Source organism: Nerophis ophidion, linkage group LG01 (assembly GCF_033978795.1).
Source record: "Nerophis ophidion isolate RoL-2023_Sa linkage group LG01, RoL_Noph_v1.0, whole genome shotgun sequence".
In the NCBI taxonomy this organism is placed as follows: Eukaryota; Metazoa; Chordata; class Actinopteri; order Syngnathiformes; family Syngnathidae; genus Nerophis; species Nerophis ophidion.
This window is the reverse complement of record NC_084611.1, coordinates 44,138,046-44,164,243: the sequence shown is the minus strand read 5'-3', so window position 1 is coordinate 44,164,243 and position 26,198 is coordinate 44,138,046. Positions and strand designations below refer to the sequence as shown.

General features: G+C 40.5%; 1 protein-coding gene across 6 annotated transcripts in view; it reads left to right on the top strand.

Annotated features, from left to right (window-relative positions):
- Positions 1–26,198, top strand: part of LOC133555214 (zinc finger CCCH domain-containing protein 13-like) — a 55,510-nt gene that overhangs the window by 10,043 nt on the left and 19,269 nt on the right. For 2 of the 6 annotated variants that reach the window (XM_061904801.1, XM_061904841.1), the window contains exons 7-23: positions 3,917–3,979; positions 4,459–4,506; positions 8,156–8,218; positions 8,699–8,746; positions 10,144–10,206; positions 10,687–10,734; positions 11,983–12,045; positions 12,521–12,568; positions 14,001–14,063; positions 14,544–14,591; positions 17,676–17,738; positions 18,206–18,253; positions 21,122–21,184; positions 21,649–21,696; positions 24,443–24,505; positions 24,988–25,038; positions 26,106–26,168. In XM_061904801.1, coding sequence (XP_061760785.1) covers positions 3,917–3,979; positions 4,459–4,506; positions 8,156–8,218; positions 8,699–8,746; positions 10,144–10,206; positions 10,687–10,734; positions 11,983–12,045; positions 12,521–12,568; positions 14,001–14,063; positions 14,544–14,591; positions 17,676–17,738; positions 18,206–18,253; positions 21,122–21,184; positions 21,649–21,696; positions 24,443–24,505; positions 24,988–25,038; positions 26,106–26,168 — 954 coding nt within the window. The remainder of the gene's footprint in view (positions 1–3,916; positions 3,980–4,458; positions 4,507–8,155; positions 8,219–8,698; positions 8,747–10,143; positions 10,207–10,686; positions 10,735–11,982; positions 12,046–12,520; positions 12,569–14,000; positions 14,064–14,543; positions 14,592–17,675; positions 17,739–18,205; positions 18,254–21,121; positions 21,185–21,648; positions 21,697–24,442; positions 24,506–24,987; positions 25,039–26,105; positions 26,169–26,198) is intronic. The other 4 variants (XM_061904824.1, XM_061904817.1, XM_061904808.1 and 1 more) reach the window with 4 other exon arrangements.

Below are 26,198 nucleotides of genomic sequence, written 5' to 3'. Positions count from 1 at the left end.
CATTAACTTTAGAGTTTGATGCCAGCAAAACGTGACAAAGAAGTTGGGAAATGTGGCAATAAATACTGATAAAGTGGAGGAATGCTCATCAAACACTTATATGGAACATGTGCAGGCTAATTGTGAACAGTTGGGTGCCATGATTGTGTGTAAAAGCAGCTTTCATGAAATCCTAAGTAATTCACAAATAAGGATGAGGTGAGGGTCACCACTGTATAAGCAATTTGTTGAACAGTTTTAGAACAATCATCAAAAAGTTCAGAGAATCTGGAGTAATCCCTGCACGTAAGCGATGATATTACGGACTTTTGGTTCCTAAGGCGGTTCTGCATCAAAAACCAACATCAGTGTGTAAAGGATATCACCACATGGGCTCAGGAACACTTCATAAAACCACTGTCAGTAACTACAGTTGGTCGCTACATCTGTAAGTGCAACTCTACTATGCAAAGCCAAACCCATTTATCAACAATATCCTGAAACGCCCCCGACTTGGCTGTGCCCGAGCTTCCCTAAGATGGACTGATGCAAAGTCGAAAGGTGTTTTGTTGTCTGATGAGTCCAAATTTCAAATTATATTTGGAAACAGAGGATGTGGTGTCCTCCAGAACAAAGAGGAAAATAACCATTCGGATTGTTATAGGCGCAAAGTTCAAAAGCCAGCATCTGTGATGTTATGGGGGTGTAATAGTGCCCAAGGCATGAGTAACTTACACATCTCTGAAGGCACCATTAATGCTGAAATGTCCGTACAAGTTTTGGAGCAACTTATGTTGTCATCCAAGCAACGTTATCATGGACGCCCCTGCTTATTTCAGCAAGACAAGTGTTACAACAGCGTGGCTCAGTAAAAAAAGAGCACGGGTACTTTCCTGGCCCACCTGCATTCCAGACCTGTCCCCCATCGAAAATGTGTGGTGCATTATGAAGCGTAAAATACAACAGCGGAGACCCTGGACTGTTGAACGACTGAAGCTCTACATAAAACAAGAATGGAAAAGAATTCCACTTTCAAAGCTTCAACAATTAGTTTCCTCAGTTCCCAAAAGTTTAGTGAGTGTTGTTAAAAGAAAAGGTGATGTAACACAGTGGTGAACATGTCCTTTACCAACCACTTTGGCACGTGTTGCAGACATGAAATTGTAAGTTAATTATTATTTGCCCAAAAAAAATAAAGTTTATGAGTTTGAACATCAAATATATTGTCTTTGTAGTGCATTCAATTGAATATGAGTTGAAAAGGATTTGCAAATCATTGTATTCCGTTTATATTTACATCTAACACAACTTCCCAACTCATATGGAAGCGGGTTTGTTGATGTGTGTGTTCAAATTAAAGGAAATAACAAGCTGTCTTATTTTAAAAGATTTGCAAGCTGGGTGACATTTGCTGTGGTCTGGAACAACAGGGCACACAAACAACTATCAGAAATGCAGTCAATATTTCATAAAATTTGTCATGAGACATGCAAATATAAATTAAATACACAGACATCATAAGTAAAGGAAATTAAAAGAGCTCAAATATACCTACAAACGAGTAATAGTGATGCAATATGTACAAACAAGTAAAGGAAATTAAAAGAGCTCAAATATACCTACAAACGAGGCATAGTGATGCATTATGTACAAACAGCTAACCTCGATAGCATGTTAGCATCGATTAGCGTTGATCAGGCAAATATGCCTGATTAACACTCCACACAAGTCAATAACATCAATAAAGCTCACCTCTGGGCATTCCGCACACAATAAAACGTTTGGTGGAAAAAATGAGACAACGAAGGAGTGACATAAAACACGTCTTTCTGTGGCAGCATCGGAGAAAGTTGTACATGTAAACGAAATAAGGTGAGTTCAAGGACTGCTGAAATTAGTAGGGCAAAACTGCGCTTGCGAAATACTCTAATCAGTGAAGCATAAACACAAACATATTAAACAGTAGACTTTCTAACAATTAGGAAGGTTTGTGCCATGTTTGTGATCCTACAGCAGGGGTCACCAACGCGGTGCCCGCGGGCACCAGGTAGCTCGTAAGGACCAGATGAGTCGCCCGCTGGCCTGTTCTAAAAATAGCTCAAATAGCAACATTTACCAGTGAGCTGGCTCTATTTTTTAAATTGTATTTATTTACTAGCAAGCTGGTTTCGCTTTGCTCGACATTTTTAATTCTAAGAGAGACAAAACTCAAATAGAATTTGATCCGCTTGAGATGGTTTCCTGTGGACGGGACTCTCGCTGCTGTCTTGGATCCGCTTGAACTGAACTCTCGCGGCTGTGTTGGAGCCACTATGGATTGAACTTTCACAGTATCATGTTAGACCCGCTCGACATCCATTGCTTTCGGTCCCCTAGAGGGGGGGGGTTGCCCACATCTGAGGTCCTCTCCAAGGTTTCTCATAGTCAGCATTGTCACTGGCGTCCCACTGGATGTGAATTCTCCCTGCCCACTGGGTGTGGGTTTTCCTTGCCCTTTTGTGGGTTCTTCCGAGGATGTTGTAGTCGTAATGATTTGTGCAGTCCTTTGAGACATTTGTGATTTGGGGCTATATAAATAAACATTGATTGATTGATTGATTGAAATTCCAAAATATTTGAAAGACTTGGTCTTCACTTGTTTAAATAAATTCATTATTTTTTTTTACTTTGCTTCTTATAATTTTCAGAAAGACAATTTTAGAGAAAAAATACAACCTTAAAAATTATTTTTGGATTTTTAAACACATATACCTTTTTACCTTTTAAATTCCTTCCTCTCCTTTCCTGACAATTTAAATCAATGTTCATGTAAATTTATTTTTTTATTGTAAAGAATAATAAATACATTTTAATTGAATTCTTCATTTTTGCTTCTGTTTTTTCAACGAAGAATATTTGTGAAATATTTCTTCAAACTTATGATTAAAATTCCAAAAAAATATTCTGGAAAATCTAGAAAATCTGTAGAATCAAATTTAAATCTTATTTCAAAGTCTTTTGAATTTCTTTTACAATTTTTGTTCAGAAAATCTAAAAGAAATAATGATTTGTCTTTGTTGGGCGGTATGGCGTAGTGGGTAGAGCGGCCGTGCCAGAAACCTGAGGGTTGCAGGTTCGCTTCCCACCTATGGACATCAAAGTCGCTGCCGTTGTGTCCTTGGGCAGGACACTTCGCCCTTTGCCCCCGGTGCCGCTCACACCGGTGAATGAATGATGAATGAATTATTGGTGGTGGTCGGAGGGGCCGTAGGCGCAAACTGGCAGCCACACTTCCGTCAGTCTACCGCAGGGCAGCTGTGGCTACTGATGTAGCTTACCACCACCAGGTGTGAATGAATGATGGGTTCCCACTTCTCTGTGAGCGCTTTGAGTATATAATAGAAAAGCGCAATATAAATCTAATCCATTATTATTATTATTATTATTATTTGTTAGAAATATAGCTTGGTCCAATTTGTTATACATTATAACAAAGTGCAGATTGGATTTTAACCCATTTAAAACATGTCATCAAAAATATATATTTATTGTGAGAAATCAATAAGATTATCAGTGTTTCCACAAAGATAAATATCATTAATTATTAATAATAACATAGAGTTAATGGTAAATTGAACAAATTGGCTTTTTCTGGCAATTTATTTGAGTGTGTATCAAACTGGTAGCCCTTCGCATTAATCAGTACCCAAGAAGTAGCTCTTGGTTTAAAAAAGGTTTGTGACCCCTGTCCTACAGAAACCATATTTAAACCAAAACTTACATTTCATCCATCGTTTCCCATTTTTATACATTTTTGAATAAGCTCCAGGGAGCCACAAGGGGGACGCTAAAGAGCCGCAGGTTGCTGACCACCGCTTTGGTTTTGTTAGGAAATGCAACATGCAAGTTTTTTTTTGAGCAATCACTGAATTGATGATTTTTATTGTGTAACTTGCAGCCATGGGAGGAAGCGTGGAAAAGAGAACAAACGGACTATGAGTGCTAAAAGAACTAAAAGGAGGTAAGACTTTTACACCATTCTTTTGGAAGCAACTTTTTAGCTCCTTCGTTAGATTGTGTTCCACTTTTTGAGAACCCCTTTAATAAACTAGAAACCAGATCCAACCAGTCTGAATATTATTTGGTTATGTGGAGTTTGCAGTTTTGGTGAACAGAGACTTTTAGTCAGAATCCCATGCACAGTTTTGTAGTTTAATATTGTTTAGAATTTTTTCCTATTCAATAAAGAATTGTCCAGAGAAAGCTAAGATATTTTTGAAGTATTTATTTGAGATACCAAGTAACATCAGATTGCAAAGGAGAAAGTTAACGCTGCTACAGAAAGAAAGAAGGAGAGGAAAAAGAAGAGAGCGAGAGAATGAGACAGGGAACTTTCAAATGTCATATTGCTTTTGGAATGAGATGAGGAGGGACAGGGTGGATTTTGTGTGAATTGATTTGTTGAAAACACAACATTAACATTTATTGTGTACCTCTCAGGAGTTCAAGGAGTGAAGATGAAGAAGGCAATGAGAGCATTAGAGTATGGTGAGACTTTCACACACTATGTTTACAGTTTGTTGGGGGTTTTATTTCCGCTATGTGCAATGCAGGGCTGATAAATGTAATCATTTGTGGTCTGCTTATGGGCCACACTTTGGACACCTCTTTAAAATGTGACTTTAGGCCAGGAGTCAGCAACCCAAAATTTTGAACGCGCCTAATTACCGTATTTTTCGGAATATAAGTGGCAGTTTTTTTCATAGTTTGGCCGGGGGTGCGACGTATACTCCGGAGCGACTTATGTGTGAAATTATTAACATATTACCGTAAAATCTCAAATATTATTTATCTCATTCACGTATGAGACTAGCCGGATGTCAGCAATCGTCACACACACACGTCAACTAATGAAAATTGGGCGGCGGCGGGTCATGGCAGAAATGCATTGTGGGAAAAGAAGATGCTACAGCAATCGTCACACACATGTCAACCAATGAAAATTCGGCGGGCGCGGGTCATGGCAGATGTGCATTGTGGGAAAGAAGACACTACCTGCTACGGTACATTGGCGGTAACTTATAAAAACAGAGGGCTGAACAAAAATGGCACTGAAAAGGAAAGCATATACTGCAGGTTACAAGCTGGAAGTAGTGAAAACGCAGCAGGAAACGGCAATCGAGCAGCAGAAAGAAAGTTTGGCGTAAACGAGAAACTTGTAAGGGACTGGCGAAAAGCGGAGACTGCTATTACTGAAATGAAAAAAACTAAAAAAGCTAATCGCGGGCAAAAAGCTAGGTGGCCACAGCTCGAGGATTCAGAAAGGCTGGAATAATTGGAACTGTACGTAAGCGACGTACCGATACAAGAGGAAACGGCGCATTGTCTTCCTTTGGAGTTGGCTGAACTGTTTAGAAGCGACACCGAAAACGAAGATATCATGGGATTTAGCGATCAGCAGTGACCGTTTGTTTGGTAAATGTATAGCATGTTCTATATGTTATAGTTATTTGCATGACTCTTACCATGATATGTTATGTTAACATATCAGGCACGTTCTCAGTTGGTTATTTATGTGTCATATAACAGCCTCTTGTTCACTATTCTTTATTCATTTTAAATTGCCTTTCAAATGTCTGTTCTTGTTGGATTTTATCTAATAAATTTCCTTCAAAAATGCGACTTATACTCCAGTGCGACGTATATATGTTTTTTTCTTTCTTTTTTATGCATTTTCGGTAGGTGCGACCTATACTCCGTTGCGACTTATACTCCAAAAAATACGGTAGGCCAACGATACAAAAAGCTAATTTGTCTGGAGCCGCAAAAATTAAAACTTTCATACTAGTGTTTTAATGAAGACAACACATGATGTAAGTGACTATATTAGCTATATTAGCCTACTATCAAAATGACTATGTGTCGCAGGCTGATGCAAATCTTCATTGACGGAAATGTTGAAATGTAAAAATGTGTAGAATAAATTTTACAACATTAGTAAAACGGGACCTTTTCAGAGGGTGAGATAACTCCTGGAAATGACTTGCTTAGAATGGCCAAAGGTATAGATGTGTGTGTTCAAGTTAAAGGAAATTACATGATGTCTTGTTTTAAAAGATTTGCAAGCTGGGTGACGTTTGCTGTGGTCTGGAACAACATGGCACACAAACAACCATCAGAAATGCAGCCAATATTTCATACAGATAATGTGTCATGAGACATGCAAATATAAATTAAATACACAGACGACATAAGTAAAGGAAACTAAAAGAACTCAAATATACCTACAAATGAGGCATAATGATTTAATATGTACAAACAGCTAGCCTCGATAGCATGTTAGCATCGATTTGCATGCAGTCATACACTGAACAAATATGCCTGATTAGCACTTTACACAAGTTAATAACATCAACAAAGCTCACCTTTGGGCATTCCGCACACAATAAAACGTTTGGTGAAAAAAATTAGACAAGGAAGGAGTGACATAAAACACGTCTTTCTGTGGCAGGATCGGAGAAAGTTGTACATGTAGACGAAATAAGGTGAGTTCAAAGACTGCTGAAATTAGTAGGGCAAAACTGTGCTTGCCAAATACTCTCATCAGTGAAGCATAAACACAAACATATTAAACAGTAGACTTTCTAACAATTAGGGAGGTTTGTGTCATGTTTGTAATCCTACAGAAACCATAATCACACAAATTTTAATTTCATCCATCTTTTCCCATTTTCATAAATTTTTGAAAAAGCTCCAGGGAGCTACTAGGGCGACGCTAAAGAGCCGCAGGTTGCCGACCACCGCTTTGGCTTGGTTAGGAAATGCCTTACTTGCCAACCCTCCCGGATTTTCCGGGAGACTCCCGAAATTCATCGCCTCTCCCGAAAACCTCCTGGGACAAATTTTCTCCCAAAAATCTCCCGAAATTCATGCGGAGCTGGAGGCCACGCCCCCTCCAGCTCCATGAGAACCTGACTCAGCAATGTTGTGACCTTCTTAAGCAGGTCAATACTGCCATCTACTGTACATAGAATAGAATAGAATGTACTTTATTGGTCCCTGGGGGATAGTCAACACCACAGTTCGCTCACAATAAACAATGATAATAATAAATAATATATATATAATATATGAATAATATAAATATATTCTACATATATTCTACATTTAAGTGCAGTCAAGGAACATATGCATTAGGGAGTCTGTTCTGAAACCCACAGTAAAGAGACGTAACTTCATCACGTAGCCTGGTTATTGACTCCGTCTCCAACCCAATATATTACACCGTCGACAAGCAAAATGAAGAAATACGCTTGCAAGTTCCAAAACGAATGGAAACAAGAATTTCAGTTTATCCAGGAGAGTTCGAAGGGGAAGAGGTATGTTGCCTGTAAATTTTGTAGAACAGACTTCTCCATTGAACACGCGGTGGCCGAACGGATATACTCAGTCATAAACGGTCAGCGAAGCACAAAGCGTCCGCAGCGCAGCATCGTTCACAACCCAGTATTATGGGCATCCTCGTAAAATGGAGACCCGATGGTGTATCTTATGCTGAGACAAAGATGGCCCCCCGGATGTAGCTGGAAGCAACATCCCGTTCTCATTTGCGGATGTCTACAACAAATCCGTAAAGGATATATTCCCGGATTCGGAGATCGCTCGCCAATACGCAAATGGCAGAACAAAGGTTACTCGAATAGTGAAAGGTAAGTGTTTTGGATTTTTTTAGTAACCAGCAAGCACAGTACAGTTAGTAGAACAACTGTGTTTTTATTATTGTGTATTTGATAGGTGCCGTTGGAAATTCAACTATTTATTTTATTTATGTATATAATAAAATAAATATATATAGCTAGAATTCACTGAAAGTCAAGTATTTCATACATATATGTATATATTTAAATATATATATATAATATGAAATATAATATATATATATATATATATATATATATATATATATATATATATATATATATATTTATATATATATATATATATATATATATATATATATATAATATGAAATATATATATGAGATACTCGAGTTGGTGAATTATACTCCTCCCCTCATAACCACACCCCCCACCTCCCAAAATCATAGGTCTCAAGGTTGGCAAGTAAGGGAAATGCAACATGCAAGTTGTTTTGGAGCAATCACTGAATTGATGATTTTTATTGTGTAACTTGCAGCCATGGGAGGAAGCGTGAAAACGAGGACAAACGGATTACGAGTGCTGATAGAACTAAAAGGAGGTAAGACTTTAAACACCATTCTTTTGAAAGTAACTTTTTAGCTCCTTCATGAGATTGTGTTCCTCTTTTTTAAGAACCACTTTAATAAACTAGAAACCAGATCCAACCATTCTGAATATCATTTGGCTATGTGGAATTTGCAGTTTTGGTGAACAGAGACTTTTAATCAGAATTCCATGCACAGTGTTATAATTAATTATTGTTTTGGAATTTTTCCTATACAATAAAGAACTGTCCAGAGAAAGCTAATATATTTTTGAAGTATTTATTTGAGATCCCAAGTAACATCAGATTGCAAAGGAGAAAGTTAACGCTGCCACAGAAAGAAAGAAGGAGAGGAAGAAGAAGAGAGAGAGAATGAGGCAGAGAACTTTCAAATGTCATATTGCTTTTGGGAATGAGATGAGGAGGGACAGGGTGGGTTTTGTGTGAATTGATATGTTGAAAACACAACATCAACATTTATTGTGTACTTGTCAGGAGTTCAAAGAGTGAAGATGAAGATGGTGATCACAGCATTAGAGCATGGTGAGACTTTCACACACTATGTTTACAGTTTGTTTGGTTGTTGTTTTTTTTTGCAATATGCCATGCAGGGCTGATAAATGTAATCATTTGTGGTCTGCTAATGGGCCACACTTTGGACACCTCTGTAAAATGTGTCTTTAGGCCAGAAGTAGGCAATCCAAAATGTTGAAAGTGCCATGTTAGGTGAAAGATACAAAAAGCTAATTTGTCTGGAGCCGCAAAATTTAAAACTTTTATATAAGTGTGATAATGACAACAACACATGATGTAAGTGACTATATTAGCCTACTATCAAAATGACTATGTGTTGCAGGCTGATGTAAATCTTCATTGACAGAAATTAAAAATTTATTGTACACAGTTTTACAGCATTAGTAAAAAGGGGCCTTTTCAGATGGAGAGGTAACTACTGGAAATGACTAGCTTAGAATGGCCAAAGGTATAGATGTGTGTGTCCATGTTAAATGAAATGGCAGGGTGTCTCCTTTTAATGGATTTATTACAATATTTGCAAGCTAGGTAATGTTTGCTGTGGTCTGGAACAACATGGCACACAAACAACTATCAGAAATGTAGCCAATATTACGCACAAATAATGTGTCATGAGACATCCATCCATCCATACATTTTCTACCGCTTGTCTCATTTAAGGTTGCAGGGGTTGCTGGAGCCTATCTCAGCTGCATTCAGGTGGAAGGCGGGGTACACCCCGGACTTGTTGCTACCTCCTGCAAATATAAATTAAATACACAGAAAACATAAGTAAAGTACGTTAAATGAGCTCAAATATACCTACAAATGAGGCATAATGATGCAATATATACAAAGAGCCAGCCTAAATAGCATGTTTTTATTGATTAGCTTGCAGTCATGCACTGAGCAAATATGCCTGATTAGCACTCCACACAAGTCAATAACATCAACAAAGGTCACCTTTGTGCACTCACGCACAGTATAAAACATTTGTTGGACAAAATGAGACAAGGAAGGAGTGACATAAAACACGTCTTTCTGTGGCAGCATCGGAGAAAGTTGTACATGTAAAAAAAACTAAGGTGGGTTCAAGGACTGCCGAAATTAGTAGGACAAAACGACGCTTGCGAAATACTCTCATGAGTGAAGCATAAAAACAAACATATTAAACAGTAGACTTTCTAACAATTAGGAAGGTTTGTGTCATGTTTGTGATCCTACAGAAACCATATTCAAACAAAACATTTTATTTCATCCATCGTTTCCTTTTTTCATACATTTTTGAATAAGCTTCAGGGATCAACTAGGGCGACGCCAAAGAGCCGCAGGTTGCCAAACACAGCTTTGGTTTTGTTAGGAAATGCAACATGCAAGTTGTTTTGGAGCAATCACTGAATTGATTATTTTAATTGTGTAACTTGCAGCCATGGGAAGAAGCGTGGAAAAGAGGACAAACGGACTATGAGTGCTGAGAGAACTAAAAGAAGGTAAGACTTTTACACCATTCTTTTGGAAGCAACTTTTTAGCTCCTTCGTGAGATTGTGTTCCACTTTTAAAGAACCACTTTAATAAACTAGAAACCAGATCCAACCAGTCTGAATATCATTTGGTTATGTGAAGTTTGCAGTTTTGGTGAACAGAGACTTTTAGTCAGAATTCCATGCACAGTTTTATAGTTTAATATTGTTTCGGATTTTTTCCTATTCAATAAAGAATTGTCCAGAGAAAGCTAAGATATTTTTGAAGTAATCATTTGAGATACCAAGTAACATCAGATTGCAGAGAGGAAAGTTAACACTGCCACAGAAAGAAAGAAGGAGCGGAAAAATGAGAGAGAGAGAGAATGAGACAGAGAACTTTCAAATGTGATATTGCTTTTGGGAATGAGAGGAGGAGGGACAGGGTGGGTTTTGGGTGAATTGATTTGTTGAAAACACAACATTAACATTTATTGTGTACCTCTCAGGAGTTCAAAGAGTGAAAATGAAGAAGGCGATGAGAGTATTAGAGCATGGTGAGACTTTCCCACACTATGTTTACAGTTTGTTGGGGGTTTTATTTCCACAATATGTCATGCAGGGCTGATGAATGTAATCATTTGTGATCTAATTATGGGCCACACTTTGGACACCTCCTCTAAAATGTGTCTTTAGGCCATGAGTCGGAAATCCAAAATGTTGAAAGTGCCATATTGGGCCAAAGATACAAAAAGCAATTTGTCTGGAGCCGCAAAAATTAAAACTTTCATACAAGTGTTTTAATGTGGACAACACATGATGTAAGTGACTATATTAGCTGTATTAGTCTACTATCAAAATGACTATGTGTTGCAGGCTGATTCAAATTTTCATTGACAGAAATGTTGAAATGTAAAAATGTGTAGAATACATTTTACAACATTAGTAAAACGGGGCCTTTTCAGAGGGTGAGATAACTCCTGGAAATGACTAGTTTAGAATGGCCAAATGTATAGAGATGTGTGATCAAGTTAAAGGAAATGGCATGCTGTCTTCTTTTAATGGATTTATTACAATCTTTGCAAGCTGAGTGACGTTTGCAGTGGTCTGGAACAACATGGCACACAAACAACTATCAGAAATGCAGCCAATATTTCATACAGATAGTGTCATGAGACATGCAAATATAAATTAAATACACAGACGACATAAGTAAAGGAAATTAAAAGAGCTCAAATATACCTACAAACGAGGCATAGTGATGCAATATGTACAAACAGCTAGCCTCGATAGCATGTTAGCATCGATTAGCATGCCGTCATACACTGAGCAAATACATCAACAAAGCTCACCTTTGGGCATTCCGCACACAATAAAACGTTTGGTGGACAAAATGAGACATAAAAGGAGTGACATAAAACACGTCTTTCTGTGGCAGCATCGGAGAAAGTTGTACATGTAAACGAAATAAGGTGAGTTCAAGGACTGCTGAAATTAGTAGGGCAAAACTGCGCTTGTGAAATCAGTGAAGCATAAACACAAACATATTAAACAGTAGACCATCTAACAATTAGGAAGGTTTGTGTCATGTTTGTGATCCTACAGAAACCATTATAACACAAAATGTAATTTTAATCTATCGTTTCCCATTTTCATACATTTTTGAAAAAGCTCCAGGGAGCCACTAGGGCGACGCTAAAGAGCCGCAGGTTGCCGACCACCGCTGTGGTTTTGTTAGGAAATGCAACATGCAAGTTGTTTTGGAGCAATCACTGAATTGATGATTTTTATTGTGTAACTTGCAGCCATGGGAGGAAGCGTGAAAAAGAGGACAAACGGACTCTGAGTCCTAATAGAACTAAAAGGAGGTATGACTTTTACACCATTCTTTTGGAAGCAACTTTTTAGGTCCTTCGTTAGATTGTGTTCCACATTTTAAGAACCACTTTAATAAACTAGAAACCAGATCCAATAAGTCTGAATATCATTTGGTTATGTGGAGTTTCCTGTTTTGGTGAACAGAGACTTTTAGTCTGAATTCCATGCACAGTTTTATAGTTTTATATCGTTTCGTATTTTTTCCTATTCAATAAATAATTGTCGAGAGAAAGCTAAGATAGTTTTGAAGTATTTATTTGAGATCCCAAGTAACATCAGATTGCAAAAAAGAAAGTTAGCACTGCTATAGAAAGAAAGGAGAGGATAAAGAAGAGAGAGAGAATGAGACAGAGAACTTTCAAATGTCATATTGCTTTTGGGAATGAGAGGAGGAGGGATAGGGTGGGTTTTGGGTGAATTGATTTGTTGAAAACACAACATTAACATTTATTGTGTACCTCAAAGGAGTTCAAAGAGTGAAGATGAAGAAGACGATGAGAGCATTAGAGCATGGTGAGACTTTCCCACACTATCTTTACAGTTCTTTGGGGGTTTTATTTGCGCAATATGCCATGCAGGGCTGATGAATATACTTATTTGTGGTCTGCTTACGGGCCACACTTTGGACACCTCTGTAAAATGTGTCTTTAGGTCAGGAGTCAGCAACCCAAAATGTTTAAAGCGCCATATTAGGCCTAAGATACAAAATGCTAATCCGTCTAGAGCCGCAAAATTTAAAACTTTTATGTACCGGTAAGTGTGATAATGACAACAACACATGATATAAGTGTCTATATTAGCTATATTAGCCTACTATCAAAATGACTATGTGTCGCAGGCTGACGCAAATCTTCATAGACAGAAATTTGAAATGTAAAATTTATTGTACACATTTTTACTACATTAGTAGAACAGGGCCTTTTCAGAGGTTGAGATAACTCCTGGAAATGACCAGCTTAGAATGGCCGAAGGTATAGATGTGTGTGTCCAAGTTAAAGGAAATGGCATGCTGTCTTCTTTTAATGGATTTATTACAATCTTTGCAAACTGGGTAATTTTTTGCTGTGGTCTGGAACAACATGGCACACAAACAACTATCAGAAATGCAGCCATTATTAAGCACACACAATGTGTCATGAGGCATCCATCCATACATTTTCTACCACTTGTCCCGTTTGGGGTCGCGGTGGTTGCTGATTCTATCTCAGCTGCATTCAGGTGGAAGGCGGCGTACACTCTGGACAAGTCGCCACGTCGTGCAAATATAAATTAAATACACAGACGACATAAGTAACGGAAATTAAATGAGCTCAAATATACCGACAAACAGGCATAATGATGCAATATGTACAAACAGTTAGCCTAAATGGCATGTTAGCGTTGATTAGCTTGCAGTCAAGCACTGAGCAAATATGCCTGATTAGTCCTCTACACAGGTCAATAACATCAACAAAGCTCACCTTTGTGCCCTCACGCACAGCATAAAACATTTGGTGGGCATATTGAGACAAAGAAGGAGTAACATAAAATACGTCTCTCTGTGGCAGCATCGGAGAGAGTTGTACATGTAAACAAACTGTGGCGTCACAGTCCACACAACTACTGTGGGTTCAAGGATTGCCGAAATTAGTAGGACAAAACGGCACTTGCCAAATACTCTCATCAGTGAAGCATAAACACAAACATATTAAACAGTAGACTTTTTAACAATTAGGAAGGTTTGTGTCATGTTTGTAATCCTACAGAAACCATATTCAAACAAAAAATGTAATTTCATCCATCTTTTCCCATTTCCATACATTTTTGAAAAAGCTCCAGGGAGCCACTAGGGCGACGCTAAAGAGCCGCAGGTTGCTGACCACCACTTTGGTTTTGTTAGGAAATGCAACATGCAAGTTGTTTTGGAGCAATCACTGAATTGATGATTTTTATTGTGTAACTGCAGCCATGGGAGGAAGCGTGAAAAAGAGGACAAACGGACTATGAGTGCTGAGAGAACTAAAAGAAGGTAAGACTTTTACACCATTCTTTTGGAAGCAACTTTTTAGCTCCTTCAAGAGATTCTATTCCACTTTTTAAGAACCACTTTAATAAACTAGAAACCAGATCCAACCAGTCTGAATATCATTTGGTTATGTGGAGTTTGCAGTTTTGGTGAACAGAGACTTTTAGTCCGATTTCCATGCACAGTTTTGTAGTTTAGTGTATAGAAAAATCTCCAAAACAATATTAAAGAATTGTCCAAAGAAAGCTAAGATCTTTTTAAAGGTTTATTTTGAGATCCCAAGTAACATCAGATTGCAAAGGAGAAAGTTAACGCTGCTACAGAAAGAAAGGAGAAGAGGAAAAAGAAGAGAGAGAGAGAATGAGACGGAGAACTTTCAAATGTCATATTGCTTTTATGAATGAGAGGAGGAGGGACAGGGTGGGTTTTGGGTGAATTGATTTGTTGAAAACGCAACATTAACATTTATTGTGTACCTCTCAGGAGTTCAAAGAGTGAAGCAGAAGAAGACGATGAGAGCATTAGAGCATGGTGAGACTTTCACACACTATATTTACAGTTTGTTGGGGGTTTTACTTTGGCAATGTGCCATGCAGGGCTGATGAATGTAATCATTTGTGGTCTGCTTACGGGCCACTCTTATGGACACCTCTGTAAAACGTGTCTTTAGGCCAGGAGTCGGCACCCCAAAATGTTGAAAGCGCCATATTAGGCCTAAGATACAAAAAGCTAGTTTGTCTGGAGCCACAAAAGTAAAAACGTTCATACAAGTGTTATAATGAAGACAACACATGATGTAAGTGACTATGTTAGCTATATTAGCCACTATCAAAATGAGTATGTGTTGCAGGCTGATGCAAATCTTCATTGACAGAAATTTGAATTGTAAAATTTATTCTACACATTTTTACAACATTAGTAAAACGGGGCCTTTTCAGAGGGTGAGATAACTCCTGGAAATGACTAGCTGAGAATGGTCAAATGTATAGATGTGTGTGTCCAAGTTAAAGAAAATGACATCCATCCATCCATCCATCCATCCATCCATCTTCTTCCACGTACACGAGGTCGGGTCACGGGGGCAGCAGCCTAAGCAGGGAAGCCCAGACTTCCCTCTCCCCAGCTACTTCGTCTAGCTCTTCCCGGGGGATCCCGAGGCGTTCCCAGGCCAGCCGGGAGACATAGTCTTTCCAACGTGTCCTGGGTCTTCCCCGTGGCCTCCTACCGGTTGGACGTGCCCTAAACACATCCCTAGGGAGGCGTTTGGGTGGCATCCTGACCAGATGCCCGAACCACCTCATCTGGCTCCTCTCGATGTGGAGGAGCAGCGGCTTTACTTTGAGCTCCTCCCGGATGACAGAGCTTCTCACCCTATCTCTAAGGGAGAGCCCCGCCACCCGGCGGAGGAAACTCATTTCGGCCGCTTGCACCCGTGATCTTGTCCTTTCGGTCATGACCCAAAGCTCATGACCATAGGTGAGGATGGGAACGTAGATCGACCGGTAAATTGAGAGCTTTGCCTTCCGGCTCAGCTCCTTCTTCACCCCAACTGATCCGTACAACGTCCGCATTACTGAAGACGCCGCTCCGATCCGCCTGTCAATCTCACGATCCACTCTTCCCCCACTCGTGAACAAGACTCCTAGATACTTGAACTCCTGCACTTGGGGCAGGGTCTCCTCCCCAACCCGGAGACGGCATTCCACCCTTTTCCGGGCGAAAACCATGGACTCGGACTTGGAGGTACTGATTCTCTTTCCGGTCGTTTCACACTCGGCTGCGAACTGATCCAGTGAGAGTTGAAGATCCCGGCCAGATGAAGCCATCAGGACCACATCATCTGCAAAAAGCAGAGACCTTATTCCGCGGCTACCACCCCAGAACCCCTCAACGCCTTGACTGCGCCTAGAAATTCTGTTCATAAAAGTTATGAACAGAATCGGCGACAAAGGACAGCCTTGGCGGAGTCCAACCCCTACTGGAAACGTGTCCGACTTACTGCCGGCAATGCGGACCAAGCTCTGACACTGATCGTACAGGGATCGGACTGCCACAATAAGACAGTCCGGTACCCCATACACTCTGAGCACTCCCCACAGGACTTCCCGAGGGACACGATCGAATGCCTTCTCCAAGTCGACAAAGCACATGTAGACTGGTTGGGCAAACTCCCATGCACCCTCAAGAACCCTTTCAAGAGTATAGAGCTGGTCCACAGTTCCACGACCAGGACGAAAACCACACTGTTCTTACTGATCCCGAGGTTCGACTATCCGGCGTAGCCTCCTCTCCAGTACACCTGAATAAACCTTACCGGGAAGGCTGAGGAGTGTGATCCCACGATAGTTGGAACACACCCTCCGGTCCCCTTTCTTAAAGGGAGGAGCCACCACCCCGGTTTGCCAATCCAGAGGTACCGCCCCCGATGTCCATGCGATGCTGCAGAGTCTTGTCAACCAAGACAGCCCCACAGCATCCAGAGCCTTAAGGATCTCCGCGCGGATCTCATCCACCCCTGGGTCCTTGCCACCGATGAGCTTTTTAACTACCTCAGCGACCTCAGCCCCAGAAAAAGGAGAGCACACCACAGATTTCCCAGGCACTGCTTCCTCATAGGAAGACGTGTTGGTGGGATTGAGGTCTTTGAAGTATTCTTTCCATCTATCCACACCAACCGCAGTTGAGGTCAGCAGAACACCATCCACACCATACACGGTGTTGATAGTGCACTGCTTCCCTTTCCTGAGGCGGTGGATGGTGGTCCAGAATCGCTTCGAAGCAGTCCGGAAGTCGTTTTCCATGGTTTCCCCGAACTCCTCCCATGACATGATGTCTTGTTTTAAAAGATTTGCAAGCTGGGTGACGTTTGCTGTGGTCTGGAACAACATGGCACACAAACAACTATCATAAATGCAGCCAATATTTCATACATATAATGTGTCATGAGACATGCAAATATAAATTAAATACACAGACAACATAAGTAAAGGAAATTAAAAGAGCTCAAATATACCTACAAACGAGGCATAGTGATGCAATATGTACAAACAGCTAGCCTCGATAGCATGTTAGCATCGATTAGTGTGCAGTCATACACTGAACAAATAGTCCTGATTTGCACCCTACACAAGTTAATAACATCAACAAAACTCACGTTTGGGCATTCACACACACAAGAAAAAGTTTGGTGGTCAAAATGAGACAACGAAGAAGTGACATAAAACACGTCTTTCTGTGGCAGCATTGGAGAAAGTTGTACATGTAAACGAACTAAGGTGAGTTCAAGGACTGCTGAAATTAGTAGGGCAAAGCTGCGCTTGCCAAATACTCTCATCAGTGAAGCATAAACACAAACATATTTTACAGTAAACTTTCCAATTATTAGGAAGGTTTGTGTCATGTTTGTGATCCTACAGAACCCATAATAACACAAAATGTGATTTCATCCATCGTTTCCCATTTTTATACATTTTTGAAAAAGCTCCAGGGAGCCACTAGGGCGACGCTAAAGAGCAGCAGGTTGTCGACCACCACTGTGGTTTTGTTAAGAAATGCAACATGCAAGTTGTTTTGGAGCAATCACTGAATTGATGATTTTTATTGTGTAACTTGCAGCCATGGGAGGAAGCGTGAAAAAGAGGACAAACGGACTATGAGTGCGGAGAGAACTAAAAGGAAGTAAGACTTTTACACCATTCTTTTGGAAGCAACATTTTTGCTCCTTCATGAGATTGTGTTCCACTTTTTAAGAACCACTTTAATAAACTAGTAACCAGATCCAACCAGTCTGAATATCATTTGGTTATGTGGAGTTTGCAGTTTTGCTGAACAGAGACTTTTAGTCAGATTTCCATGCACAGTTTTATATTGTTTTGGAATTTTTCCTATACAATAAAGAGTTGTCCAGAGAAAGCTAAGCTCTTTTCGAAGTATTTATTTGAGATCCCAAGTAACATCAGATTGCAAAGGAGAAAGTTAACGCTACCACAGAAAGAAAGAAGGAGAGGAAAAAGAAGGGAGAGAGAATGAGACAGAGAACATTCAAATGTCATATTGCTTATGGGAATGAGAGGAGAAGGGAGAGGGTGGGTTTTGTGTGAGTTGATTTGTTGAAAACACATTAACATTTATTGTGTACCTCTCAGGAGTTCAAAGAGTGAAAATGAAGAAGGCGATGAGAGTATTAGAGCATGGTGAGACTTTCACACACTATGTTTACAGTTTGTTGGGGGTTTTATTTCCGCAATGTGCCATGCAGGGCTGATGAATGTATTCATTTGTGGTCTGCTTATGGGCCACACTTTGGACACCACTGCAAAATGTGACTTTGGGCCAGGAGTCGGCAACCCAAAATGTTGAAAGCGCCATATTAGGCCAAAGATACAAAAAGATAATTTGTCTGGAGCCGCAAAAATTTAAAAAGTTTTACATAAGTGTTACAATGACGACAACACATGATGTAAGTGTCTATGTTAGCTATATTAGCCTACTATCAAAATGACTTTAAAAGTCTTATACAAGTGTTATAATGAAGACAACACATAATGTAAGTGACTATATTAGCCTACTATCAAAATTACTATGTGTTGCAGGCTGATGCAAATCTCCATTGACAGAAATGTAAAATTTATTGTACACATTTTTACAACATTAGTAAAACGGGGGCCTTTTCAGACGGTGAGGTAATTCCTGGAAATGACTAGCTTAGAATGGACAAAGATAGATAGATAGATAGATAGATAGATAGATAGACGGATAGATAGATAGTACTTTATTGATTCCTTCAGGAAAATTAAAATTTCAGCAGCAGTGTACAGAGTTGAGATCACTTTAAAAAGTAAATAATGGGGGTTTAAATGGAAACAAAATAGAAAAATATTACAATAAGAATTAAAATAACAAACAACAATGGGAAAAAATATATAACAGTAAAAAAAGAATATAACAAGACAAAGTAGACAGTAGAGACCATGTTATGAAAAAGTATTGCACTGTTATTGTTTTGCATTCCCCGTCATCCTAGTACCCCCCACCCCCCTCCCCAGAGAGGAGTTGTACAGTCTAATGGCGTGTGGGACGAAGGAGTTTTTGAGTTTTTTGTTCCTGCACTTGGGATGAAGCAGTCTAGCACTGAACAGGCTCCTCTGACTACTGATAACACTATGCAGAGGGTGGCTGGCATCATCCAGGATTTTCACTAGTTTTTCCACAGTCCTCTTCTCTGCCACCACCACCAGTGAGTCCAGTTTCATTCCGATTGTAGAACCGGCCCGCCTGATCAGTTTCTCCATTCTGGAGCTGTCCTTCTTAGATGTACTGCCCCTTCAGCACACTACCATGTAGAACAGAACACTGGCAACCACAGACTGGTAGTACATCCACAGGAGTTTTCTACAAATGCTGAAGGAGCGCAGCCTCCTGAGGAAGTACAGCCTGCTCTGTCCTTTCTTGTACAGGTGGTCCATGTTAACAGTCCAGTCCAGCTTATTGTCCACCCAAACCCCGAGGTACTTGAATGAGTCCACGGCCTGTACCTCGACTCCCTCGATCACAAAAGGTTGTGACCATGGACTCGACCTCCCAAAGTCAATGACCAGCTTCTTGGTCTTTGACGGGTTGAGTTGCAAATGGTTCGTGTGGTACCAGACAGCAAAGTCATTCAACAGGCTCCGAAACTCCTCCTCGCTGCCGTCCCTAATGTACCCGACGATAGCTGTGGTATAGATGTGTGTGTCCAAGTTAAAGGAAATGGCATGCTGTCTTCTTTTAATGGATTTATTACAATCTTTGCAATCTGGGTAATGTTTGCTGTGGTCTGGAACAACACGGCACACAAACAACTATCAGAAATGCAGCCAATATTACGCACAGATAATGTGTCATGAGACATCCTTCAATACATTTTCTACCGCTTGTCCTGTTTAAGGTCGCCAGGGCTGCTGGAGCCTATTTCAGCTGCATTCGGGTGGAAGGCGGCGTACACGCTGGACATGTTGCCACCTCGTGCAAATATAAATTAAATACACAGACAACATAAATAAAGGAAGTTAAATGAGCTCAAATATACCTACAAACGAGGCATGGTGATGCAATATGTACAAACAGCTAGCCTAAATAGCATATTTGCATTCATTAGCTTGCAGTCATGCACTGAGCAAATATGCCTGATTAGCACTCCACACAAGTCAATAACATCAACAAAGGTCAGCTTTGTGCACTCACGCACAGTATAAAACATTTGGTGGACAAAATGAGACAAAGAAGGAGAGACATAAAACACGTCTTTCTATGGCAGCATTGGAGAAAGTTGTACATGTAAACAAACTGTGGCATCACAGTGCACACAACTACCGTGGGTTCAAGGACTGCTGAAATTAGTTGGATAAAACGGCGCTTGCCAAATACTCTCATCAGTGAAGCATGTACGCAAACATATTAAACAGTAGACTTTCTAACAATTAGGAAGTTTTGTGTTATGTTTGTGATCCTACAGAAACCGTATTCAAACACAAAATTTAATTTCATCCATCATTTGGATGGGGCGGCATGGCGTAGTGGGTAGGGCGGCCGGCCAGAAACCTGAGGGTTGCAGGTTCGATTCCCACCCATTGACATCCAAAAATCGCTGCCGTTGTGTCCTTGGGCAGTACACTTCACCCTTTTCCTCCGGTACAGCTCACACTGGTGAATGAATGATGAATGAATGACAGGTGGTAGTCGGAGGGGCCGTAGGCGCAAACTGGCAGCCACACTTCCGTCAGTCTACCCCAGGGCAGCTGTGGCTACTGATGTAGCTTACCACCACCAGGTGTGAATGAATGATGAGTCCCACGTCTTTGTGAGCCCTTTGAGTTTTTAGAAAAGCGCAATATAAATCTAATTTATTATTATTATTATCATTTCCCATTTTCATATATTTTTGAAAAAGCTCCAGGGAGCCACTAGGGCGACACTAAAGAGCTGCAGGTTGCCGACCACCGCTTTGGTTTTGTTAAGAAATGCAACATGCAAGTTGTTTTGGAGCAATCACTGAATTGATGATTTTTATTGTGTAACTGCAGCCATGGGAGGAAGCGTGAAAAAGAGGACAAACGGACTATGAGTGCTGAGAGAACTAAAAGGAGGTAAGACTTTTACACCATTCTTTTGGAAGCAACTTTTTAGCTCCTTTGTGAGATTCTGTTCCACTTTTTTAAGAACCCCTTTAATAAACTTGAAACCAGATCCAACCAGTCTGAATATCATTTGGTTATGTGGAGTTTGCACTTTTGGTGAATAGAGATATCTAGTCAGAATTGTAGTTTTATATTGTTTTGGAATTTTTCCTATACAATAAAGAATTGTCCAGAGAAAGCTACCACAGCTTTTGAAGTATTTATTTGAGAACCCAAGTAACATCAGATTGCAAAGGAGAAAGTTAACGTTGCTACAGAAAGAAAGAAGGAGAGGAAGAAGAAGAGAGAGAATGAGACAGAGAACTTTCAAATATCATTCTGCTTTTGGGAATTACATGAGGAGAGACAGGGTGGGTTTTGTGTGAATTGATTTGTTGAAAACACAACATTAACATTTATTGTGTACCTCTCAGGAGTTCAAAGAGTGAAAATGAAGAAGGCAATGAGAGCGTTAGAGTATGGTGAGACTTTTACACACTATGCTTACAGTTTGTTGGGTTTTGGTTTTTTTTCGCAATAAGCCATGCAGGGCTGATGAATGTAATAATTTGTGGTCTGCTTATGGGCCACACTTTGGACACCTCTGTAAAATGTGACTTTAGGCCAGGAGTTGGCAACCCAAAATGCTGAAAGTGCCATATTAGGCCAAAGATACAAAATTGCAAATTTTTCTGGAGCCTCAAAAATTATAAGTTTTATATAAGTGTGATAATGACAACAACACATGATGTAAGTGACTATATCAGCTATATTAGCCTACTATCAAAATGACTTTAAAAGTCTTATACAAGAGTTATAATGAAGACAACACATGATGTAAGTGAATATGTTAGCCTGCTATTAAAATGACTATGTGTCGCAGGCTGATGTAAATCTTCAAAGACAGAAATTTGAAATGTAAAATTTATTCTACACATTTTTACAACATTAGTAAATTGGGGCCTTTTCAGAGGGTGAGATAACTCCTGGAAATGACCAGCTTAGAATGGCCGAAGGTATAGATGTGTGTGTCCAAGTTAAAGGAAATGGCATGCTGTCTTCTTTTAATGGATTTGTTACAATCTTTGCAAGCTGGGTAATGTTTGCTGTGGTCTGGAACAACAGGGCACACAAACAACTATCAGAAATGCAGCCAATATAACGCACAGATAATGTGTCATGAGACATCCATCCATAAATTTTTTACCGCTTGTTAGAGATGCGCGGTTTGCGGTCTCATCCACGGAGTCCGTGGATAAACCGCGGGTCGGGCGGTTGACATGATGAAAAAATAGATTTTAATTAGATTCGGGCGGGTGGCGTTTGAACCAATCGGAAATATTTGATATACATGGTTCTGGGATCGGTAACCTTTGCCATTCAAAGAGCCATTTTTGACCCGTGTCATAAAGCGAAGAAGATAATCGTAGACGCTATTATTCTCTTGAATGACTGCCGGCAGTCACCCAGATAATAAGTATTAGGGCGTGCTATGAGGCCATTGACTCTGTCGCCTTCTTCAACTTGTATGATCTGCTTGTCAGTCCAGCAACATGTTTTGTGTGGCTCCCGCAGCAACACGCACACGACTGTAAGGCATACTGGGTGACACAGAGCACACTAATGGTTGTGATATAAACAGTTTTAACACTCTTAGTAATATGCGCCACTCTGTGAAGCCACACTGATTAAGAACGACAAACACATTTCGGGAGAACATCTTCACAGTAACACAACATAAACGCAACACAACAAATACCTAGAATCCTTTGTATTCATGAAACTTCCTTTTTTATACACCCCGCTAGCAGTAAACCCCGCCACCCCCGTGCGTCGGTAAGGTGAGCAGGGTTGGGGGACGGGGGTGTAAAATATATTCAGTTGTGTCAGGGATACAAAGGATTGTGGGTATTTGTTGTGTTGCGTTTATGTTGTGTTACTGTGAGGATGTTCTCCCGAAATTTGTTTGTCAATCTTGTATTGTGTGGCTTCACAGCGTGGCGCCTATTAGTAAGTGTTAAAGTTGTTTATATCACAACCATCAGTGTACTCTGTATCACCCAGTATGCCTTTCAATCTTGTACGTGTAATTGCAGAAGCTGCACACAACATGTTGCCGGACCGACAATCGGTTCGTACAAGTTGTTGAAGGTGTCTAAAGCAATGGTTTCACAGCACAGCACGCCCACATTCATGTCATCAGGATGAACGCTATTGGATAGTCGCGAGAACGTTAGCGGCTCCAATTGACTTCATTACTCTGTAAAGCAAGTTTAAATAGCTCTGTGAGTGGTAAAGGCGGCCAACCTCTGATTTGTTTCAGCGGGCGGTTGGCGGGCTGGTACGATCCTGATAAAATGTTGGTTCGGGGAACAGCGGGTGGATGACGACTTTGGTGATGCGGTTTGCGGATGATATACTTGCCTATCCGCGCATCTCTACCACTTGTCCCGTTTGGGGTCGCGAGGGTTGCTGGAGCCTATCTCAGCTGCATCCAGGTGGAAGGCGGCGTACACCCTGGACAAGTCGCCAAATCATGCAAATATAAATTAAATACACAGACGACATATGTAACGGAAATTAAATGAGCTCAAATATACCTACAAACGAGGCATAATGATGCAATATGTACAAACAGCTAGCCCAAATAGCATGTTAGCATCGATTACCGGTAGCTTGCAGTCATGCACTGAGCAAATATGTCTGATTAGCACACCACACAAGTCAATAACATCAACAAAGCTCACCTTTGTTCCCTCACGCACAGCGTAAAACATTTGGTGGACAAAATGAGACAGAAGGAGTGACATACGATACGTCTTTCTGTTGCAGCATCGGAGATAGTTGTACATGTAAACAAACTGTGGCGTCACAGTCCACACAACTACCGTGGGTTCAAGGATTGCCGAAATTAGTAGGACGAAACGGCGATCGCCAAATACTCTCATCAGTGAAGCATGTACGCAAATATATTAAACAGTAGACTTTCCAACAATTAGGAAGGTTTGTGTCATGTTTGTGATCCTACAGAAACCATATTCAAACAAAAAATGTAATTTCATCCGTTTCCCATTTTCCTACATTTTTGAAAAAGCTCCAGGGAGCCACTAGGGCAACACTAAAGAGCCGCAGGTTGCCGACCACCGCTTTGGTTTTGTTAAGAAATGCAACATGCAAGTTCTTTTGGAGCAATGACTGAATTGACTATTTTTATTGTGTAACTTGCAGCCATGGGAGGAAGCGTGAAAAAGAGGACAAACGGACTATGAGTGCTGAGAGAACTAAAAGAAGGTAAGACTTTTACACCATTCTGTTGGAAGCAACTTTTTAGCTCCTTCGTTAGATTGTGTTCCACTTTTTGAGAACCACTTTAATAAACTAGAAACTAGATCCAACCAGTCTGAATATCATTTGGTTATGTGGAGTTTGCAGTTTTGGTGAACAGAGACTTTTAGTCAGAATTCCATGCACAGTTTTATAGTTTTTTTATTGTTTTGAAATGTTTTCTATTCAATAAAGAATTTTCTAGAGAGACCTAAGATTTTTTTGAAGTATTTATTTGAGATCCCAAGTAACATCAGATTGCAAAGGAACTAGTTAACGCTGCCAAAGAAATGATAAATTAAATGATAAATGGGTTGAGAGAGAGAATGAGACAAAGAACTTACAAATTTCATATTATTTTTAGGAATGAGAGGAGGAGGCACAGAGTGGGTTTTGGGTGAATTGATCTGTTGAAAACACAACATTAACATTTATTGTGTACCTCTCAGGAGTTCAAAGAAGAGTGAAGACGAAGAAGGCGATGAGAACTTTGGAGTAAGGTGAGACTTTCACACACTAATTACACACACAGCAGTGCTGATTGCTCTAAAGTCTGGTGTATACTCTCGCCTTGCGTAGCTTGTGTAGGCGACGCCGTCGTCCCCCCTGTGCCTGCGTAGCTTCACGCATAGCCTGTGCGTAATAATTTAGTCTAAAAAAATTCAGTGCAGAAAACTTCACCTGCAAACTTGACATCTTATTGGCTGGTTCTGAGACAAGATGGATTGCTTCAGTCTTAAATCACCAGAAATGGGTCTTATGTTTTGAAGCAAGAATTATTTTTACACTGAATATTTGTACACTGAGCGCAGTTTGGGGCATCCAAGGAACAGATGGCTGTCGAAGTCCTGGTCACTATATGTTGGGCAGTTAGATAATTGGGGACTGTCAACCTGCTAGGTGGAGGCTATGTAGTGGTACTTGGGGGAGCGTATTCAGCGTATTCCCCTCTACTTCTTTGTTGCCAGCATGCCTCACCATTCCCTCCGCAGCCACTTCATCCAGCTCCTCCAGGGGTATCCCGAGGCGTGCCCAAGCCAGCCCGGAGACATAGTCTTCCCAAGGCGTCCTGGGTCTTCGGCGTGGCCTCTTACCGGTCGGACGTGCCCTAAACATCTCCCTAGGGAGGCGTTCGGGTGGCATCCTTACCAGATGCCCAAACCACCTCATTTGGCTCCTCTCAATGTGGAGGAGCAGCGACTCTGAGTTCCTCCCGGATGATAGAGCTTCTCACCCTATCTCTAAGGGAGACCCCTGCCACTCAGCGGAGGAAACTCATTTCGGCCGCTTGTACCCGTGATCTTGTACTTTCGGTCATTACCCTTCCGGCTCAGCTCCTTCTTCCCGACAACGGAGCGTTCGGATTACTGAAGACCCCGCACCAATCTGCTTGTCGATCTCACGATCCACTCCTACCTCACTCGTGAATAAGATTCCGAGGTACTTGAACTCCTCCACCAAAGAGCCGCAGTTTGCCGACCACCGCTTTGGCTTAGTTAAGAAATGCAACATGCAAATTGTTCTGGAGGAATCACTGAATTGATGATTTTTATTGTGTAACTTGCAGCCATGGGAGGAAGCGTGAAAAAGAGGACAAACGGACTATGAGTGCTGATAGAACTAAAAGGAGGTAAGACATTTACACGATTCTTTTGAAAGC